The sequence below is a fragment of the Rhipicephalus microplus genome, chromosome 1, assembly GCF_043290135.1.
Source record: "Rhipicephalus microplus isolate Deutch F79 chromosome 1, USDA_Rmic, whole genome shotgun sequence".
NCBI classification, from domain to species: Eukaryota; Metazoa; Arthropoda; class Arachnida; order Ixodida; family Ixodidae; genus Rhipicephalus; species Rhipicephalus microplus.
Genome location: NC_134700.1, coordinates 139,368,530 through 139,390,705, shown reverse-complemented (window position 1 = coordinate 139,390,705; position 22,176 = coordinate 139,368,530). Strand labels below are relative to the sequence as shown.

Here is a 22,176-nt window from a genome sequence, read left to right as displayed (position 1 = left end):
ACACTAACTCGCGAATGCAGCTTCGACGAAGCCCTGTATCCCAAGCTCGCTTTTTAACCTTACACGCTTGAAAGACAGCTACTTATCATTGCAAAAGCCATCTCCAGCATCTGCTACAATGGTGAGGGTCATTGACATCTTGGTTCACACCGGCTTCGACGCTTTCTTCGTCGCTTGAGAAGGTGGCGATGCAGTCGAAGTCAAAATGTGCAACGTACACGACGTCGTCTCCGCACATGGTGATGGTACCGGTAACACAACGCGACTCTTGCAGCCCTCTGAAACGCGCAGGCCATGCGGCTAGCAACACTCGCCATACTGATCGCTTGCAGAAGCGGGTGTTTGGGAGCAGACGACGACACTGTTCCTTCCACGTGTGACATGACGCACGCCATAAAAAAATGGCGGTCGCCGCTGGTGGACGGCTTTTGCAGCCGATAACTTCTATGACCTATTTCGGTCTGAAATAATCTCTTATTGTTCAGTTTTCACACATGTACAAGCACAATTTACCCTTTATGTTCGCTTTTCGACAAAAACCGTCCATTGGAAGGTGACTTTGTCATGAACCCTTTAGGATTAGTTATTATAACAGACTTTTATTATATTGTCACGATAATATTTAATAAAAAATGATTGTCTGCTTGAATTCAACAGTGTACCAGTCTCCCAAATTTACAAACAGTTTTTTCCAGATGGCACCTGAAGATATAAATGTCATGGTGACGTTTCTTCTGCTATAATTTTTCTTCAGGAACTGGAGCTCCTCGGGCTTCTCCAATCATACTTCGCCCTGACTCTGCATAGCTGAGATAGAAGACGATGTCATATGGCAAACATCCACGATTCCTCTTTTTTAAAAATGTCTACTGTCGAATACTGGCACCCTCTTACTTTTTGCTGTTGGCTGAAGCATCGCTTGCCTTAACGAGGTGGTCCAACAGCCTTGGGTATGTTCCTGAAGAATTGCTTGCTTCCGAAGTTGGAATAAGCCCTAGGTGTCGACACGACATTTCTCTCTACGTGAAACACCTGCAAAGTGGATCCGACTGGGCAACAAAAAGTACGTATATTGGAGAATGTTGTATTCCTTAGGCTTGAAAAGGAATTTCTTAAACCTTGTGTCTACAATAAACTAACGCATAAGTCACCACAAAATGGCATATGATAATTTCATTTTATGATTTTGTAAAATGTCTTGAAGTCACCACAGGCACCTGAACATAGGTTGTCGTTTATTTCGATGTTTTGTTAGATTTCGCACTGATTGTAACGCGTACAATATAATTTTGTAGCAGTCGTACGCTAAAAAATTTATTGTAATAAGTTTATCTTGTACGTTGCCTTGACTTCAAAGAATTGCATGACTCTGTTTCCAAACACAATTAAACTTCAAGCCTGGTGGTCCTTGAAAAGGTACGTTTTTCAAAAGTGGCTTAACGCAATTTAGTTTTGTTGCAATTTCGGAAATGGTTATTGAGATGCACACAATCAAACTTTTTGTATAAAATATTACTAATAATAAAGGTCGCGTTTAAACACACCTTGGTCAGTGCTGAAACTAAGAATCAAAAAGTGAAAAGTTGTGGTTTATGTAGCTTTGAATGGCTAATATTTTGCAATAAGTACAAGCTTCTACAAATAATCAATGACTTCTGCATGTTTGTAAGATTATCCAATGAAAAATGCTATCAGAGTCAGCCTAGCTTGAGTGAATGACGACTCTAAGAAAGATGTTCTTGCTTAATACTCAATCAGTCAAAGATAAATGTTCACAGAAACCTGGTGCCTGAAGATTTACTGCGGCCGTGCCGCATTGAGCTTTTAGAATTTCTCTTTGGTTACATAAAAGGCTTTTTTAAAGACGTTAGTCTTTCTTGGAGACCTTCGACGCAAAAATTTTGGTCTGTCTGTTTGTCTGTACGTTTGTCTGTTTGTTTAATCTTACCGGCATCGGGTACTTGAAACGGCCGACCCTATCCGCAGCGACCACCAATGTTGCTCAAGGTTGAGCGTTCATGCTTGTGCTATTGTGACCTAAAAGGCAAATATTGCGAATGTCTGGAGCACCATAACAACCCGCATATATTCTGCACATGCATATATTACTATTAAACGCATACATAAGTAATTTTAAAGACTGTAGCGCTTATCACGCTGCGCTTACCATGCAAAGCTTGCACGGAACGCGAAATGTTTCCAACGCTTTGCTCAGGCGAGATCGTGCTGCCACCTACCCGTCGCCTCGCGTTCTACACCTTATCACCTCTGAGACGAGCGAGCACAGGCACGCACTTTGTTTTTCAAAAGAAACTGCCAGATGGCGCTCATGGCTCACGTGTGACATGATTTGATCAGCTCGTGAGCAACCGCTGCCCGCTCCAACGCAGCGCCTCCGGAATACCATTCACCAATTTTCTTGCGCGGAATATCAAATAAAAGTTTTGTTCACTCTCTCCACACACAAGACTATCGTCTTTTGACAACATTTGCAGGTTACATGCAGGTACGGGGCCAATTTTTCTAGTATCAATCGCTTTATAGAGAAACCTTTTCTCACAAAATCAAAGATGTAAAGTTGCGGTATTTTATCGGGCTCATACACAATAAACCTTGAAACACTGACCGTGACACTTGAACTTGTCTCCCCATAGCTATTATAACCTGTTGGTTGCATAGCCAAGTTTATTCATTGTGTAAACATCATCGAGCCGGTCGACCCCTCACCTGATCATCGCTGCCGAGGCCGCGAAACTATTCTGGTCACGTGGCTTAATTAACCTGGTATGACCACCTATAGCTTTTTTTCTTTATGTTGGCAAGATTGCTCCTTTTTTTTTAGGGGAGAAATTGTACCGGTGAACGTCGGCGATAGCTCTACGCCAGCGAGAGAAAAGATCATGGCCGTCATGCGTCGCACGCTCGGCCTGCTGCTTTCTGAACTGCAGCTGTCTTGCTTAGTGCGACGCGTCACTTGCAAAAACTCTTCCCGAGAACACGCTTGTTAAAACAAAAATAAGTAATATATTGTAATTTTCAAACAACACGGAAGACTGTAAGCTTTATAAAATTCCTTGTATTATGGTTCTTGCTAAAATTATAGCCTTTAAATTATGTGTGCATTTTAAAGGGATAGGAGTGTGCCATCATCAAAACATTATTAGCGTAAAGTTTCTGTGTGAGTTTTCTTTTTTTGTGTCTAAAAATAGTGCATCTTATTTGCAGTGTTCGACAGTACGGGTAAAATGGAGAGTGGTGTCATGATGGGAGGACGCACTTTCTTAGGCTTGTTTTCGGAGTGCCTTGAAGCACTGCCAAAAGCTGCCGAACTATCGGCTCCAAACAAGTACTCGCAACACCTCCCCGCCTTCACAAGCACTTACTGTCTAACCTCCATACATCTTCACTCTGAGCAGGAAATTGACAAACAGGTGGGTGTTTCATGAGTTAATTTGAGCTGTTTGTCTGGGCTTGTAAATTGACATTCTGCCATATATTGAGGTGGCAGCCTGCCACTCCTAGAACAAAATTATTCTTGCTTCCTTTGTTGCCTAAAAAAAGGCTAACTTTTTTGAGTTCAAGCTTTATAATAAGGTTCAGCCAAAAACAATTGCCTTGATGTTGACAAGTTCGAATGTATGTAGGGTAAAGGAAGACACAAGAGACTGAACCCATGCTGTGAGCCTGCTGTCCTTATTCTGCCCTCGTCTTTCTTGTCTTCCACAATTGTGAATGTCTGTGGTTGGACGCACTGGCTGAGTCGTTCCTGTCGGTTCAGTAGACGCAGCAGCTTGTCCAGCTCAACTGCCATTTATTCTGAAAGACAAAGCTAGCTTTGTCAAGATGGCTGGTGTGGACCTCGGCCACGCTGGGTACTCCCGTGGTGACTTGAAAAACCTGCCACCCGCACGAGACCGCCTCCTACAAAGTGAATGCATTTGTTAGTTGGTCTCGAGTTGCTTATTTTGTGGAAGTTGTGTTGTAATGCAGGAAATTGTTCATACTGCACCACGACCTTCTCCACTAAGCGTCGGCGTCTGCGATGCTTGTGGGACATTGAGGGGTATAGGAGTGGGTTGATAGGCATAGGCAAACGCTCAGGGTCAAGTTCAAGTCTTGTAGTATCACCCTCTTTCAGTGCTCTCATTTTCGGGCTAATGCTCAAGCTGCTTTTTCTTTAGTCCACGCGCAATAGAGCCTTCTTGGTCAGAAGCCACGTGATCAGCTGGAAACATGACTTGAACCATCGGGTCTTTGATGGCAGCGAGCCTAGCTAGGGTAGGTACCTAAGCTTCTTTCCTGGAAATGGTGCTTAGCACAAGGCGAAAGTTGGGGTCTTTTTGCAGTAGGAGTAACAAGGGCTGCAGGATTGAGGACGTTCCTCTTACAGAAGTTCCGCAGCGCCGAAGGACTTCGAGGACGCACTTACGGTTCACTGGTTTGATTGATATGTGAGATACAACGTCCCGAATCTACCATATAATTATGAGAGATGCCATAGTGAAGGGCTCCGGAAATTTCGACCACCCGGGGGTCTTTAACGTGCAACAAAATCTGAGCAAACGGGCCTACAATGTTTTCTCCTCCATCGGAAATGCAACCGCCGAAGCTGAGATTCCATCCCTTGACCTGCGAGTCGGCAGATGGTTCACTGGTCGTAGATTACGACCAGTGAACCATCTTTATTTAGATTAAATAAAGACACAAGATACGGCGCCCTTGCTGTGGGCCAGCTGTTCGTGTTCTGCGCTACTCTTTCTCGTCTTCCACAAGAATAATAGTAATAATGGTTTCATTTCCACTAATACACATTTGTTAGAGGGGTGGATATCAAAAGCAACTATCCACTTAAGTCAACGTTTTCACCCCCCTATATACACAAGGCAGTGGCAGTGACAATAATTTTTTTATCTCTCGGGCCGCCCGATTTTATGTGTCACTGTTCGTCACTAGACTACGCCGACACACACACACACTTAAATGCACACACACACACACTTAAATGCACATGGCTACCCTATAACGGGCACGCGGGGATGACCGCAACCATAACACAGTGTTAGAGCATCGGACGCGTTATTGGAAGGTCGCAGGTGCGTTCTTTACCAATGGCAAGCTACAGATTCATCCACTTTTTTCCTTCTTCACTTTTTCACAACAATCACTTGTAATATTGTCCCCTATATTTTTCTTCGAATTATGGTGCGTTACTTCTCATTACATTCTGCCTAACAAACGAAGATGAAATCTGGACTTTACCTTTTCTTTCACTCTAAAGAGCGTTCTATTTTGATAGGCTGGGACAATACCCTAAAGGTGCGCTTGCTTTTGTCGATGTGTAATAAATTAAGCTTACCTCAAAGGCCAACTCTGGCAATTTTTCAACCATGTCAAGGTAATGATGTTATGTTCATGAGACACTCTTGTCATGAGCCTAATTCTGGAATGCTGAGAAAATTTGAAAATGAATTTTAATAGGCAAAAATGTGCAAAACCAAACTGCAACCTGACCGGGCACCCTGTCTGCGTATGACGTTCTATTCGGTAAGAACTGGAGGTGGTAGGCTGGTTCCGAGTACGCGTAGTATGAAAACTGTGAAAACCAGACCAGTGAAGCGCTGTTCAAACACCGCCGAGGAAGGAAAAAAGCTTTCCCGTGATATATTCCCGTGCTATATTCCCATGCCAAAGACCGACACGGTCACTTTGTGGACAGCACAATAAACGCTGTAGTGGCTGAAGTAGCAATGCCATCGGCTGCGTCATTTCGGATGACATGCCAAACATGACGTCACACAGACAGTGTTGCCAATAATTCTGGCAAGCGAGATGAGCTTTTCAAAGCAATATTTAAAATTCATTTGCAAACAGTCAACGCAACTCTCAAGCCCGTAATTTGGCATAAATGACGGAAATGTTCAACGGAACGTGCCAAGCGAATTTCATTGAGTTCCATTGACCTCGGAAAATCAACGGCGTTCGTTTTTAAACTAGAAAATAGATTGCAAGCTTTTACAATGAAAGTTATCCTGATAATATGTTTTTCGTAAAAATTACACTCCCTTTGGCAATATTGTTTTAGTTTTCTAGCATAATGTTTCATTGTACTTCAGGGATTAGTAAGTTCTATATGCAAGAAGTTATCTGGTGCGGATATCACTATTGGAGCTTGTGTACCATCTACTTGCACCAATGAAGACGTCAGTGCAATTGCTACATTTGGTAAGTGGTCATCATGGTTCCGCGGAAACCGAATTTCCTTATACGATTTAATTAGAAAGTGCTGTGCTACAAGCAGTCTCTATTTCGTATAATACCGTGATGATGTGTCTGATAGGCTGAAAGGATGTTAATGTGCAAAACTCTAAAACTGTGTTCCTATGTAAAATGTGATGTAGGCAACGTGCCTATTGAAATCGAATTAATTACGACTGTTTTTAAAGGCCATTTTTTAGCAATTATACTATGGTTTCTCGCCTCATGTAAGAAAACTTACTACTCCACTCACTCTACAAGAACTGGTTGCTATCTTTCAGTGCAAGTGCACGCACGTGTGTGTGCCTGTACGTTTGTGTTTTTGTTTGATAATCTTTATGTGTGGGCAAAAAATAATTTTCTACTGGAAAAGACTGAAAAGAAGCCTGATAGAATACGTAGAAAGACACCGGTTCCTATAAAATGCTCCACTTTAACGCAATAATTTTTTTTTTCTTTTTTGAGTTTTGTGTGAAGCTGGCTGCAGCGGTAACTCAACATCAACGAGATGCCGAAGAGGAATCCGGGCGCTGGCGTCCGATATCCCTGCCGTTGTTGTCACGTATGTTTCTTGTATCCAAAAGCTTGAGGTGTATTCTTGTGCTGATAGGAACATCTTCAAGTCAAATTTTCATTGCTTATTCAGCACTAAAACATACTTTCGGATCTCAATGTTAACGAAGTTCTAGAAGACAAAATCAATATCTTAGCAAAAATATTTTGAACGGGCATAGCACCTCTTCATGCATGGTTGGAATGTAGCCTAGAAGGCGTCTCTCTATATTCCTTGTGGAAAAAGTTTAGTGCTTGATATTCAAGCAGTACAGTGGAAATGGGAGCCATAGTATTCAACGTTTGTAATATGAACTTTTATGTGCACCGCTTACAAACGTAAGTTGCGGTAAACGTTGAAACTCATCTTTGCGAGTGTGCCGAACAGAGGAGATAGAGACGTGTAGTGGCATCGGTGCTTAGACTGTGTTGTTGGGCGAACCGCACTGGTCTTAAGCGATATTCATACTCTTCCTCTCTGTATGTTATGTTTTTCCTGTGAAAATGAACCAATTCATACAGAAGAAGATGATCTTGTAGAAGCTACTGTAGCCTAGCTAAAATATAGCTTAACGTTTCACGTCTCATTTACTGTGAGCCACACACATATGACGTGTGTATTTTAGTCTGTAGTTTTTCGTCATTGATAATTATTCATTATAGACGCCTTCGCACATTAGCTGAGATGTAGTATAGTGCCACGATAGCAACTGTCTTGAAAGGCTATATGTGTAGTGAAATAAAAAAATAGTATTTGCTCTCTTCCAACAGAATATTTATTGTTTTGGTGCTGGTCATCGTTATAACTGCCACAGTCATGGATTACACTCAGCATACAAACAAAAAGAAAGAGGCCATGAGGTTAGAGACAAGGGGCAAGAAGGCGACGAGGCATGTTGTGACAGCTACAAGAACCGGTGAGAACACACATTTTTAATAATTAAATTTCACATGCGCGTAAATCTTTATCACTTTAAGGAACCTCGACGGAAACAAATTCAATGAACAAATCTATTTCATCTACCAGTACCTTTGCAGACTTTATGCATTACTATATCAGGAAATTTTCAAATACAGGCAAGTAACAAATATAAATTTTGCACTTTTTTGCGAAGAATGAATCCCCGCTTTCTTCTTAAGACGTCTGCGTACCGCGTCTGGCAAGGCACAAGCAAAATAACCAACCTCTAAGCGAACAACTTATGCATAAGAGATGTATGGCGAAAAATAGCAGCGCCGCCTCAAGGCAGCCGATTGCAGACACAACAGTGCTATTTTATTTTTGCCTAGTTTTAAATAAAGTAAACTACAACAAAAAGGCCACTTGTTAGATGGTAGTGCTCACATTGTCCGAGTGCACGTACCGCAGAAATATACAAAAAGAAATCATAACCTGTTTTTCAAGCGGCACTCCACAGGCCGTTTCACTCTTTCGTCTGTAGCGTTAAAGAAACTCGGAAGATTGTCTTAAAGCCACTCATTTATGGGGCAGGGTAATGTCGGAATCAACTGTTCTCGAAGTGCCACATCAAAGGCAGTACCAAACTTTCGTCAGTCACGTTGAAAAAAACTCGGAACATAGTTTTAGAGACACTCGCTCATCAGACAGGACAAATGTTGGATAGACTGGTAGATCCATCACCGTGCGCCTAAATCATGGCTCCCGTGCAGCAAATTTAGGGCGTGCCAGCGACACACTTCTGCCGCGGCATCCCCGCGGTGGCCAAGTGCCGAAACCGGAAGGCGAACAGAAAATTTATTCGGGGTTACAGGAATGAATGTTCTCCACCGCCAGAGCTGTTGATAGAGTGAAGCACACGGTGACAAGCCATCCAATCGGGACGCAAAACTTTTTTGAGTCGCTCTCACAGGGCAAAGACGGAGGCACCGTGGCCGCATCTGTTTTCGTGCGCTTATGGGCACACGCGTGCGATATCTTGTACCACCGCAAGAATTTTCCAGCACAAAGTGAGCACGCAAATAACACCAGTGTATTGATGCCTGATGAGACCGTGGGATATTAGCGATTCGAACTGGAAAACGCGACAATGACGCAATGACGTTTGGCACTGAATTTTCACCGGACGATAGTGCAAAGAAAACGTGGTGCAATACCTTGGCACATTTTCGATGCCTACACTTTGATGTAATATATGGCTCCAGAAGGTATCAGGCTTTCGAGACGCCGAGTAATTGCTAAAAGCCGCGCCACTAACCCATTTGAATAATCACCGTTCTAGTGTGGTTATGAGGTGCGCTCTAGCGTCTTCTCTGGCGAAAATATATGAAAGGAAGAAAAGAAGATTCAATTGTGAAATTTTGTTATTGTTTCTTCAGAAGACACAAAAAATACCAGAAAAATTTATTTGTTAAAGCGTGGAAGTGGTCGTCCCCAAACGGTGGCATTAATTGCGAATATGCCTAAAAGCAACTTTTGATATTTGGGCAATAAGGTTTCAGTGACCCCAGCGTAAGGGTTGGAGACTTGAAGAGTCTTTAAAAACAATTCGAAGGCTGAACATAAGTAGCTGCTAATAAAGCGTGTGGTACTGAAAAAAAACCTATTCGTTAGCATATGCTTAAAAGAGAGTGGGGATGTTCAAAAAACACGCTAGGCAACAGACCCACGTCACCTGTTTGGGTCCTCTGGACCTGTTTCAGTACATAATCAATATATGTCTTTGTGGAGCTTTCAATACACAGCAATCACTTCTACCACTCAGTATTCTTGTCGACGTCATAGACTGCGTTTCTATTTTATGCGATACGCACTCTGTTCTACCAGCTTAGCTCAGAGCACTCGCATTATGTACAGTCAGCTACAAAAGTTTGCGGACCATGCGAGCGCGTGCCAAACTTCCTGTCCGCGCCACCTAGCGGTGTGCCATCTACCGTCGATCGTAGTAATAGGCCGGAAACGGGTCATCTTCTTATTCACTGGCCTTTCAGGTTTGTACTGGCGCGTAGCGCATTGTTAGTTCGTGGTTTTCACGCTAAGTGCTTATCTGCAGTATGACCATCATATCGCTGTTTTCAGTGGAGGATCGAAACAGCCACGCCGTGCCTCAAATGGCATTTTGTTGGCTGTGTGTCAGTTTGTGATAAAGATTGTGACTGATAACAGCTATGCTCATAGAGTGCTGGCCAGACACGAGCTTGTAGACGCAGATGCCAAAAACGCGTCGGGTGAAAAAGCGAAAGGTGAAAATTATTTGTACCCCGTCAGAAACAAGACATGTCATCGATCAGAGGCGGGTGCTTTCAAGGCGCTGCGGTGCTGTGGACCGCCGCTGACGTAACGGAAGTGTCGCGAAGAGGCTTTCGGCCATGCGCTCGCACGCTCTGTAAACTTTTATGGTCGGCTGTACATGACTGCGCTACGTTATAATGATAGCATAAGCGTTACAAACATCTGCGTACCAATCACAACCATCGAAAGTGGTTACATGAGTATGATAGGCTTACTCGGAGTGTTTGCTGCATTTGTTTTGGTGCTGCAACATTCCGATTAAACAGTGTAGGCTTTCTTGCGGGTTGCTACTGCCAACCCATTTAGCTAATGAACGCAGCTTAACGACTAACCTCAGTATAACAGAATGTCCCTTCACTGAACGCTTCAGCTTCACTTGACATAACCAATGGGAGCACCGCCTTAATGCACGGCAAGCCACTGCATATCCGCGATAGTCTGCTGTGATGCTTTAGTAGTGCAGCGTCATTTTCAGTGTAGCAGTGGCGCAGTGTTCAACCGATGCCATATAGATATTAGGCCTGCTCACTGCCGCCGTGAGGTCACACGCCTTGTCTGAGCGAGCACGCATGGGATGCTGTGTAGCCACTGCCATCACCGCCTTCCGTGAAAAGATAAAACGTTCTCGCCAAGTTTTACAAGTGTACAACAGGTAATTCAGCCCTTTGTGCCCAGATCGACGCTTGTGTAAGGATTGTATAGCGCTCCAAATTTATTGGTGATTTATTCGTAAGCATTTATTACTCCATATAGACGTTGGAATAATAAACTTGAATAAGGAACGAAAGAAACTGATATGCAAGAAGCCAATCAATGAGCTAGCACTGAGAGGGAGAGTAAAGGAATTCTGAGTGTCGCTTCAGAACAGGTACTCGGCTCTTAGCGAGGAAACCAACCTTAGCGTAGATGCAATGAATGATTGTCTGACGAGTATAATTACGGAGTGTGCAGTGGAAGTTGGAGGCAGGGTAGTTAGACAGGACACTGGCAAGCTTTTCGAGGAAACGAAGAATGTAATTAAGAAGCGCCAAGTCATGAAAGTCTCAAGTACAACAGACAAAATTGAACTAGCAGCTCTTTCGAAGTTGATTAATAGGCGCAAAGTATGTGATGTAAAAAGGTATAACATAGAGAGAATTGGACACGCTCTGAAAAACAAAGGAAGCATCAAAGCAATGAAAAGGAAACTTGGGATAGGCAAAAGTCAGATGTATGCACTAAGGGGCAAAGAAGGCAAAATAACTACCAATATGGGTAGGATAGTTAAAATAGCGGAGGAGCTTTACAGAGATGTGTACAATAGCCGGAACAACCACAACTTTAATACTATAAGAACTAGCAGTAACCCAGACGACACCCCACCAGTAACAATAGAAGAAGCCAGAAAAGCTTTCGAGAGCATGCAAAGAGGCAAAGCTGCTGGTGAGGTTCAGGTAAAATCAGATCTGCTGAAAGATGGAGGACAGATTGTGTTAGAAAAACTAGCCGCCCTGTTTACGAGGTGTCTCCCGACAGGAAGAGTACCAGAGTCTTGGAAAAACGCTAACATCATCTTAATAAATAAGTAAGGAGATGACAAGGACTCGAAGAATTACAGGCCGATCAGCTTGCTCTCTGTAATATACACGCTATTTACAAAGGTAATTGCTAACAGAGTAAAGAAATCATTTGAATTTAACCAACCAAAGGAACAAGCAGGATTTCAAACAGGCTACTCAACAATTGGCCACATTCTTACTATCAATCAGGTAATAGATAAATGCTCAAAATATAACCAACCACTATACATAGCCTTTATAGATTACGTGAAGGTGTTTGATTCAATAAAAATATCAGCCGTCATGCAGACACTGCAATATCAGGGCGTAGATGAAGTATATATAAACATTCTGGAAGAAATCTACAGGGGATCAACTGCTACCATAGTGCTTCACAAAGAAAGCAGCAGAATACCAATCAAGAAGGGTGTAAAGCAAGAAAACACAATCACCCCAATGCTAGTTACCGCGTGCTTACAGGAGGTTTTCAGTAGCCTAGAATGGGAACAGTTAGGGATAAGAGTTAATGGAGAGTACCTTAGTAACACGCGCTTCGCCGATGACACTGCATTGCTGAGTAACTCAGGGGACGAATTGCAACTCATGATTATGGAGTTAGACAAGGAGAGCCGAAAGGTGGGTCGTCTTAAAACTATTCTGCAGAAAACGAAAGTAATGTACAACAACCTAGAAAAGAGCAGTGCTTCGAGATAGGTAATAGTGCACTTCAAGTTGTAAAAGACTATGTGTTCTTAGGGCAGGTAATAACCGTAGAGCCGAACCACGAGATTGAAGTAATAGAAAAATAAGAATGGGGTGTAGCACATTCGGCAAGCACTTACAAATTCCGACAATTAGATTGCCACTATCCCTCAAGAGGAAGGTATGTAACAGCTGCATCTTGCCGGTATTAGCTACAGAGCAGAAACCTGGAGACTTCCAGAGAGAGTTCAGCTTAAATTGAGGACGACGCAGCGAGCAATGGAAAGATTATTGGTAGGTGTAACTTTAAGAGACAAGAAGAGAGTAGAGTGGATTAGGGGACAAACGGGAGTTAAGGATATCATAGTTGAAATAAAGAAGAGGAAATGTACATGGGCCGGGCATGTAGCACGTAGACAGGATAACCGCTGGTCTTTAAGGGTAACTAACTGGATTCCCAGAGAAGGGAAGTGGGTAGGGGCTGACAGAAGGTTACGTGGGCAGATGAGATTAAGAAGTTTTCGGGTATAAATTGGCCGCAGCAAGCACAGGACCGTGTTAACTAGCGGAACATGAGAGAGGCCTTTGTCCTGCAGTAGACGTAGTCAGGCTGATAAAGATGATAATGATGATGTCGATGATGATGATGATGATAATAGACGTTGGAAAACATTTCAGGCTATCGGATACACGACTGATCTATAAGACTTTATGTTGCTGGCCGAACAAAAAGGCGAAATTAGTAAGGTTAGTTTGATTTATTCACACACACATGAACAGTCCAGAAAATTCACACAAGGCGTTCCTATTATTTGCTAAGCTTTTGCAGCTTTCTCTGCTGAGTGAGCGCTTTTGTTCTGTTCTGCATGTTCCTAGATTGGTGTACTTGGTAGTCGTCCTCAAGTATTTTGGCTTGAAACGGAGCTCACAGATATGAAAAAAGTGCCGCCATATCCACGAAGTGAATGATGATGAGTGGGCGAAGCTCCGTAGGTAAACCTGGTAAACCATGAATCCTCCGTACATTTTCCCCACTCGATTTTATTACAACGCTCCCCCTAGCGTACGTCGCCGCACTAAATCGAACGATTGCCTTCCACCAATGACACGCGCCATATGTGACATCACTCCTGTTTTATAACATCTCGCATCTTTCATCATAAACTACAAGTACCGCCGTCTAGTTTATAACATCTTGCATCTTTTCATTGTCATCTACAAGTACCCCCATCTAGTGAACACTACAAGAACTAAACGAGAGGTGGCTACATACAGGGGACGCACAGCCCACGCCTTAAGGAGCTTCGCCCCTAAAAAACTATTTACAAAACTGCTTTATCACAAGCTTTTTACTCCATTGAAAAACTATATTAAAAACAGGAAAATATTGAGGTATGCAAAGTCATGCAATTTCAGTTAGAGAGAAGCAGCACATAATTAAAATACATCATTTGGGTGAACGTACAACACACTGGTGGATATTTATGCCACCAAAAAAAGATTGGAGCCGCGGTAAGAAATACTACGTAGTATACATAACAGATGCACGACACCACGCGCTGGCCTTCCTTCTCTCATCCAAACAAAGGAACCGTAGGTATTTTAATAAGCCCGATGTGCTATGTGCAAATAGAAAATTGTTTACCGACCCTTAAGAAAAAATGCCTGTTTTGAGAATACATTGCCACGCGGCGATTATTGTTTTATTTTCGATGTGCTTGTTGCGCGAGCAACGAAACCTGAAACTCAGCTGATTGAGCGTAGCGTGAAGCTGCGTCTTCTTCATTTCGTGTCATTGTCGTGTCGTTTTCGACGAGCATATGCGCTCGTCGAAAACGCAAAATATATGCCATTTCTAGCACTATATATATCTCGGGACGATACTTTATTGCGGGGTTGAGCGCCAGCGCCGCTCAGCTAGAAGTGTTCAAGGTCAAAGTTTTCGCTAACAGTTCAGAAGCGTACACGACACTATTTCACAGAAAGAACTGGACGAGCTCAAAGTAGTGCCTTCAAAACAAGTCAAATTAAAGCAGTGTAAACACACCACGTACCTTCGAATCACGGAGAGAATGTTAATGAAAACCATTGAACCTTCGGCTAAACGTCAATATTGATGACAGCCTGGTCCGCAGCACTGCCCCATTGCGAGAGCTCGACGATGTACGCTGCGCGAACACTTTGTGAACGAAGCTTTTCACATCACCCCGCAGCACTTCACACACGTAGAAAAACACGTTCATCTTCATGCACTCATCAAAAGAAACACCAGCACTCCACGAACAGGTTTTGAGAGGCTTAGTAGTTCTGCTTTCTCGAACAGTGGGAGCATGCATGCGCACGTCAACTATGCCGAAAACGAGTGTTAAAACTGAGTGACGTCAGAGGCCTTGTGCGGAGTAGTGAGTTGGCCTGAATTATTTTGCTAGGTGGCATTGGCTCAACTCTGCCAAGTGAAGGGTGAAAGTCGAATCCAGGAGCGTTTGTGAACTCGGGGGTAAGGATTGCGTGGCTCGGCGCCTATGGTGTTCTGCTGGGGACCGAACGGGCTTTGGTTCAACTCCAATTCACGTCTGCAGGTTTTTTATGGCGGTCAAACGTTGGCACAGTCTTAGTTCGGTGAGTGTTCAAAGGGTCGCGACAAACTTATATACAGAGTGACCAACTATGGCATACATCATGATGTCATTGCTTTATTTGTTGTAATATAGAGGCTGTGCATTCATTTTGAACAAAGTTGCTCAGTTCTTCACGGTCAGTTACAGCGCAACACTGTTCTTATTTGGCAGAATCGCCTTTTCACGAAAAAGTCGCCAAGGCACTGCTTTGCTTTTCACTGCTACAAAATAGCACTGAACTCTTCAAGACCAAGAGAATAAATGGAGGCTCTTTTGACGTCTTAAATGGACTGCGATTCTTCAGCAGTGCATGGGTGATTTCTCTCCACAATCGACATGTACCTGACTACACGACTGCTTTTCGTACGTATGAAAAGCAACTTGTCATAGTCTTTTCTTGAAACGCGAATGTGATTTTCGAACCTAAAATTATTCTTTCTGCATGGAGCAAAATTTTATTTATACCTATGACACCACGGTAAGCTATGCTTAAAAAGAAGCTCTTGAAAAAAATGACATAAAAACAACGACTATTTGAGGTCTCAAGAGTGAAAAAATCAGTGCTTTATCCAAGCGCGCAAACACAGTAGATATCATCAGGAAAACTAACGTGTGTTACTTATTACCTTGCGGTAACCTTTTCGAGCCTGCTAGCAGAAGCGAATAAATCACTAAAGACACGCAAAACAATCTTACACAATAGCCAAACACATCACCTAAATAACTTAACACAAGGTATTTAAAAGTTGGCATAAGCGCTGTTCGACTCATGCCATGACAGCCACGAAAAACGACTTCCGGTGTCCTCCCCCGCAGACCCAGTCGACGCTCGCTGCCAAACCCAAAGAACCTCGCTACTCGTTTCGGTGCGCCGGGCCAGCCTCTCCGCCGCGTGTGACTACTATAACTCTTATCCGCGCAAGCGCAGCACCCCATCTCGCTGGGTGGCTCTTAAACCTAAATACGACAAATCTCTGAGGTGTGCGCGTGCCATTAGACACTAATGACTTTACAGTGGGTGATATCACGCCTATAGAACTGTTACGTCATCCAGGACATCTGGCGAAAGTAGGTGAGCAGCTAAAATATTTTCTCACGTGATGGACGCTTTAAAGGAGCCACTCAGCACTCTCGAAGGACCTAATTTTTATTTGTGTTTTGCGTAGAGTGATGGCTTGGAATTTTTTAGCATAGATCTAAGCATTCGTACCAACTGATTCAGTACTTTCATCATGGCTTAAAATCATTATATTACTGGCGACCACATCTGCACATTTCTTATTTATTTATTTGTTGGACATACTTGATTGCCGTGGTGCAGCAGACGAAAGTCGACATTATGAGTCGCCTACTCTAGTAAGGCGTCTAATGGCACAAGGGTATATTGACATAATGGCATAATGATAGCGACATAACGGCACTGGCCAGAGCTTGTGGAGGGAAATGACGGTGGATGGCTGCAACCCCATGTTTTCATAACTCTGACGTTAGACATTATCGTGGCTTGCTATCAGAACTGGAATTACTAAAATATTCTATTTTCATATTTTCTGTGCTTTTTATTGAACATCCGAACGACGTGTCCACAACAAATAAGTACAGTGCGACTACAAAGCATGATAAAGATGTTGGCTACCATTTCACTTCCGTAACTTTCGCTTGTGCGGGTCAGGTGTAGATAAGAAATGCTACTCCCTCTCTCTCCCCCATTCTTGCTTATGTGCGTTTGCTAGTAGCCTCTTTGCGAATGTGTTACATGCACGGCTCTTCATTGTTGTTGAAGGGACGCAATGTTGGGTCTTTGGGCGGCTCACTAAACAACTCGCGAGAATTCAACAGTGTTTCACCACCCTGGTGGTTGCCCGAATTTTCTTTTTGGATTGAGAGGCGGATGTGATATTGAGTGTTTTAACCAAGAGCAGAATATACTTCGTTTGGAAAAGAAGCGCCCAGTGACGTTCTGACCAGTCAGGCAACTCATTACGCTTGAAAGGATAAAAAAAGTGTTGCATGAGCTTTCCCTGCCTAGGACATCCCAGCTCATTTCATCGCGACAGCCTTCCGACGTCACTACGCATGTTGGGGCGAGAGAATTGGGGTCAGGTGACCACGCGAAATCTAAGTTGAGCGTAGGCATTTTCTTCGTGTATTTAAAATTTTCTATATCGAATAACACAGGACTGCTTGCCGTTCTAACAGCCTTTCTCGCTGCACTAATCTGTCTATACATAACTCTATACAACCCACGAGTAAAAATGGGAAAGGTGGGAGAGCCTGTTTATATATTACTAATAACTATTTAACTCAAACTATTTGCCTATTAGTTGTAAAACTAACTATACGAGGTTGATCCAAAGCTAACACTACACATTGACATCAAAGCACGGGAAGTTGTAACCACGGCTAGTTCATAGTCAGAACATGAGAGCTGAAAACAGCAAGTGAATGAGAATTAAGGCATGAGGGAAACACATAAAGTAAGCATATATGTGAATATATAGAATATAAAATACAGAAACACGACACCTGAAAGAAATGTAATGATGCTGAGCTTGCATTTTTACCACCATGAATAATTACTATATCAGTCTGTTATATTTCTAATATGAAAAGAAAGTTGAACGAAGAACATAATGCATATTTTCTCCACCGAAATGTCTAGAGATATGCGTTTCAAAAGAAGTGCTAAACGTTTTTGGGGTGCAATAGAAAACGAAAACGTAATCGTGTCTCTCACGAACTTTGTGTATATAAATGAGTGCCACAGCGTTTTATTGCAAATATTTTTTTTTGTAGAAAAAAGCAAAAAGTTACAGAAAAGATGTAAATACCGTTATCATATTCTTAACAAAGCGGATAAACGGGGATTGTGTCAGAATTTCGCAACATAAGTCAACTGAAATGAATACACTATGTAAAATCAAATATGCAAAATAAGAAGCACAACCGTACCTTTTTCACATAAAGTTTTTGAGCCTTTGCTTCCATGAACTAAGCTACCTTGGGCACATAACGCTTACATCATCGAAACAAGCAGTAGATATATATCATAAGCAAGCCTGTTCACAATGGCCGTTAGGTCTTTAAAATTTTATTGTGGTGCAGTCTTGCAATAAATATTTTTCTTCTACATGTCAAACTTTTTATCTCTAGGGAATTCTCACGAAAGGCACAAAGGCCACCTGATGACAGGCATCATTGATCGAGCGTCTCTGGCAGTGGACACGTTTTTGTTTATCGGGTACGTTGAGAGCAGACACGTGCATTCTGCAGCCCACGTTGCACGCATACTGTTTGACACTAACAGTGACAGTATTGCGTTCGTAATCTGAAAAATCCGCCAGATTTTATTCTTCAGGGATAATTTTCGGTGCCTGTTTTTGCAAAATCTGAAAACTGAAACCGGCTCACTTAATGATTGAAAGACTGCAATTTTTTCATTTGGCGTGACTACTTCTCTCCACTAAATACAATGTTATATAACTTTATTCATTTCCCGTCGTGTAGGTTTGTCTTCTCACCTCAAGCTGTGTGTCACCACAATCATGAAGAAAATATATATGTTTTTTTTTCATTATTCAGTATCATGGCACACAATTTTAGAAGTCCCATGAAAGATCATAGTTCGATGCCGTTCGAATAGTATCTGCGTTGTGCCAATCCAGTAGCTGTAAGAGAAAAGTTTTGTTCTGTGTACTAGTTTGTGTTTTTTAAAAGGTCTAGTTTGTGTCTCCCGCTGTTTCAACGGACCATTTCCAATACTTGTATGTAACAAAAGAAGATATACGCAAAACATCAACACGTTATTTTCTTCTGAAGAAGAAATCACGGCATTATGTGCTAGGTCGTCCAATATGAAAAACAAATCAAGTTTTCTGAATTTAATAAACTACATCGTTGAGCAAATGGAAAGATTATAAGATTAAATTAATTCATTATTGTAAATAATTACTAAGTACTTTTACACTGCGAATTACCTGTAACAGAGATTATGCGTGAGGCAACTTCATCGGCATAACTAAGAGTTAGTTATGAGTGTATTATTTACTGCAATATATTCTCATCTTTCACCTTTGTAAACTGCAACAAAATAATAGTTTTTATGTTTTTCAATTAATCAACTAGTAAAGGAGGAAACAATCAACCAACTCATTCCAAAGAAAGTAATCTCAAAGAACAGTAGCATTTATTGAATATTGCTTAACAATTTTGTTCTTTGACAGCACTCACTGCATCACACAAACTTTTTTCTCAATTTCAGGGCATTTCTTGTTGGATACAACACTTTCAAGCATCTTCGAAAAAACAACGGCAGCAAAAACTGGTTTCTTTCTTGTGTCCACCGCTATTTGAGGTAAAAAAGCATGCAACGACAAAAGGCTGCTAAACTTCTCTCATGTCTCGCTGCTTACTCAACAAGAACAGTTTGGATCACGGCTTTGCTAGTGCCAAAATTCATAAGATAAACGCCATTTGAAAGAATTTAGAAGATCCCACATACAGAGGGAATCGATGATATGCGAAGCACGAATGAGGAAGGTTGATTTGTCACTATAAGATCAGCACAACGGTACGAGACGGAGGTAAATTATGCTGTACATCACTTATATATCATGATAATTATGTTTGCACGTGTCATTTACCTTGGCTATCGGTTCACCTCACCTGATACTAAATTTGGTATATGCTCAGCGAGCAAAAAGGCCGCGAGTGCACTATTATCAGATCACGTAGTCACGTTTTACATGACATGCATATCATGATTTTGATATTTAGACTTGTCATTTACATTCGTCGTCCATTCACGTCAAGTGATACTAAAGTGGTATATGTGAAGCTAGTGAAATGGCATCCAGCGCATCATGAAGGGCCCGGTATACTCCTAGATAACGCTGACGCGCGCGAACGCTGGGCGCAGCAATGCTACGCTAGCAAAATGCGAGCCCTCTAAGTTTGACGCAAGGCGCTACCAGCGTCCATCAGGCCCGGTGGATGCTGGTCTCGCAGAACAATAGATAAATGAATAACAGTAGATCCGTAGGCACACTCACGGAAGCTGGTCGTGCTGGGCGTCGACCGGCGAATAATGCGACAAGCTGCATTTCGCGCCGACGACGTTACCCAGACAGCACCACGTTCCTCTCTTCGTGATGAAGGGACACCGGGCGCTCTCAAACGTGCATGTGTAAAAACAAAGCAGCGCGGCTCCAGCCTGCGAGCCGAAAGGCTGGTGCAGACCGGCGACTAGCAGTGGTCGCGCGACCATTTGCGACTGGTCGCAAACAGTCGCGAACGGTCGTAAACGGTCGCAAAGCGACTGCTTTGACTAGTCGCTTCCTGACCAATTTTTTAGTCGCGTGACTGCAGTCGCAAATCTGATATAACCAATCAGCGATGCTCAATTTTTGTTTGTTTTTTGTTTTTTTATTGCGCTGGCGTTTTGCCGCCAGGTACCAATGAGTGAGTTCCTCTAGGTCTGTGGCACCATTGCTATTATGGAGCACTTGGCTTAGAAAAGGCGGGGCGCAGCAGCTCGAGCAAAGTGTCGAATTTACGTGGCGGCATTCGCAAGAAGATAAACATCGTCAGAATAAAGAGAAAATGGATTGTGCACTATCTCTCCACCGTATTTAGAATCGTTTTTAAATGCGAAGCATTTCTTAGTGAGCTTCGGTGATCTTGAGCGTATCTATCTATCTATCTATCTATCTATCTATCTATCTATCTATCTATCTATCTATCTATCTATCTATCTATCTATCTATCTATCTATCTATCAAGCCGCCTACAACTTTTAGCTCTCCTAGCCGTTTCGGTATTCGTATTGACACCAAACTTTGTATGGCATAACATTACTGTAATGAAGAACATATTCCGCTAGTAATAACATGATAATCATGATATATATGTCATGAATGTCATGAGTTACGTTTCATGGTCCTGCAGCTCTTGCGGTGGTTTTGTTCATATGGCATGTTGCAAAAGTGGTAGCGTATAGCATGATTGCATGGTGAACATAAGCGACAGACCCTAGCATGAAAATCGTGACATCGTGTCATGTAAAAACATGACTAAGATGCCACGCTCATTATGCACTCGTGGCAGTTTCGCTAGCGTCACATATACCAAATGTGGTATTAAAATACGTGAATGAATGACGAAGGTATGTGACTGGTGCAAACATTATAATCATGACATGCGTGTTATGTAGCAACATTGCTACATGCCATGCTCATGCTGCACTGAGGGCCGTTTCGCTAGCTTCACTTATACCAAATTTTGTATTACGAGACGTGAATGGACGACGAAGGTGATACTGGTGCAAACATGATAAACATGAGATACGTGTCATGTACCAACACTACTACATGCTACGCTCATGATGCGCTCGCGGCCGTTTCGCTAGCTTCACATGTACCAAACCCTGTATTACGCGCCGCCATTGGATGACGAAGGTATGTGACTGGTGCAAACTTGGTAATCATGACATGCATGTCATGTGAGAACATGACTACATGCCGCAGTCAAGGGGCTAATACATTTCACTCTAGGGGCTAATACACTTCACTCAAGGGGCTAATACATTTTACATGGTGCGCGTGTTTGCCGGCGTTGCCACGCGAGGCGCCCGTCCTGCCATATACTTGCATGCGCGCGCCACGCTGCGTTGCTTTCACAAATGCGCGTTTCATCGCGTCCAGCGTCCCTCCATCCCGAAAAGAGGGAGGCGCAATGATGTCTGGGTAACGCATCGGCACGATATGCAGCATCTCGCATTTTTCGCCGATGTACGCTGGTCGCGCCTGGCGTCAGAATATCGAGTGTACGCGTTTTGCTAACGGAGTGTCGATGTCCCTAGCGTGCGCGCGTGTCAACGTTCCGTTGGAGATAATTGGGCCCTTCATGATGCACTCACGGCTGTTTCGCTAGCTCCACATATACCAATATTGGTGTTACGTAAGTTCAATGGATGACGAAATATATGACTGGTACAAACATGATAATCCTGACACGCGTGTCATGTAAGAACATGACAACATGCCATGCTCATAGCTTGCTCGCAGCCATTTCGCTAGATCCACAGATACTAAATTTGGCATCCCGTGACGTGAATAGATGACGAAGGTAAACGGCACGTAAAAACATGGTAATCATGAAACTAAAGTCATATACGGCACCATGTACCTCCACCTCGTTACGTTGTGCTGACATTAAAGTGACATATCAACATTTTTCATTCGTGCTTCGCATATCATCGATT

General features: G+C 42.8%; 1 protein-coding gene across 1 annotated transcript in view; it reads left to right on the top strand.

The window, feature by feature from the left end:
* Window positions 1-779: 779 nt before the first annotated feature.
* Window positions 780-22,176, top strand: part of LOC119177835 (nose resistant to fluoxetine protein 6) — a 66,355-nt gene continuing 44,958 nt past the window's right edge. The window contains exons 1-8 of the mRNA XM_075867382.1: window positions 780-1,063; window positions 3,226-3,431; window positions 6,114-6,222; window positions 6,721-6,817; window positions 7,579-7,724; window positions 15,087-15,278; window positions 18,069-18,156; window positions 19,177-19,269. Of these exons, the coding sequence (XP_075723497.1) occupies window positions 823-1,063; window positions 3,226-3,431; window positions 6,114-6,222; window positions 6,721-6,817; window positions 7,579-7,724; window positions 15,087-15,278; window positions 18,069-18,156; window positions 19,177-19,269 (1,172 nt within the window). The 5' untranslated portion in view covers window positions 780-822. The remainder of the gene's footprint in view (window positions 1,064-3,225; window positions 3,432-6,113; window positions 6,223-6,720; window positions 6,818-7,578; window positions 7,725-15,086; window positions 15,279-18,068; window positions 18,157-19,176; window positions 19,270-22,176) is intronic.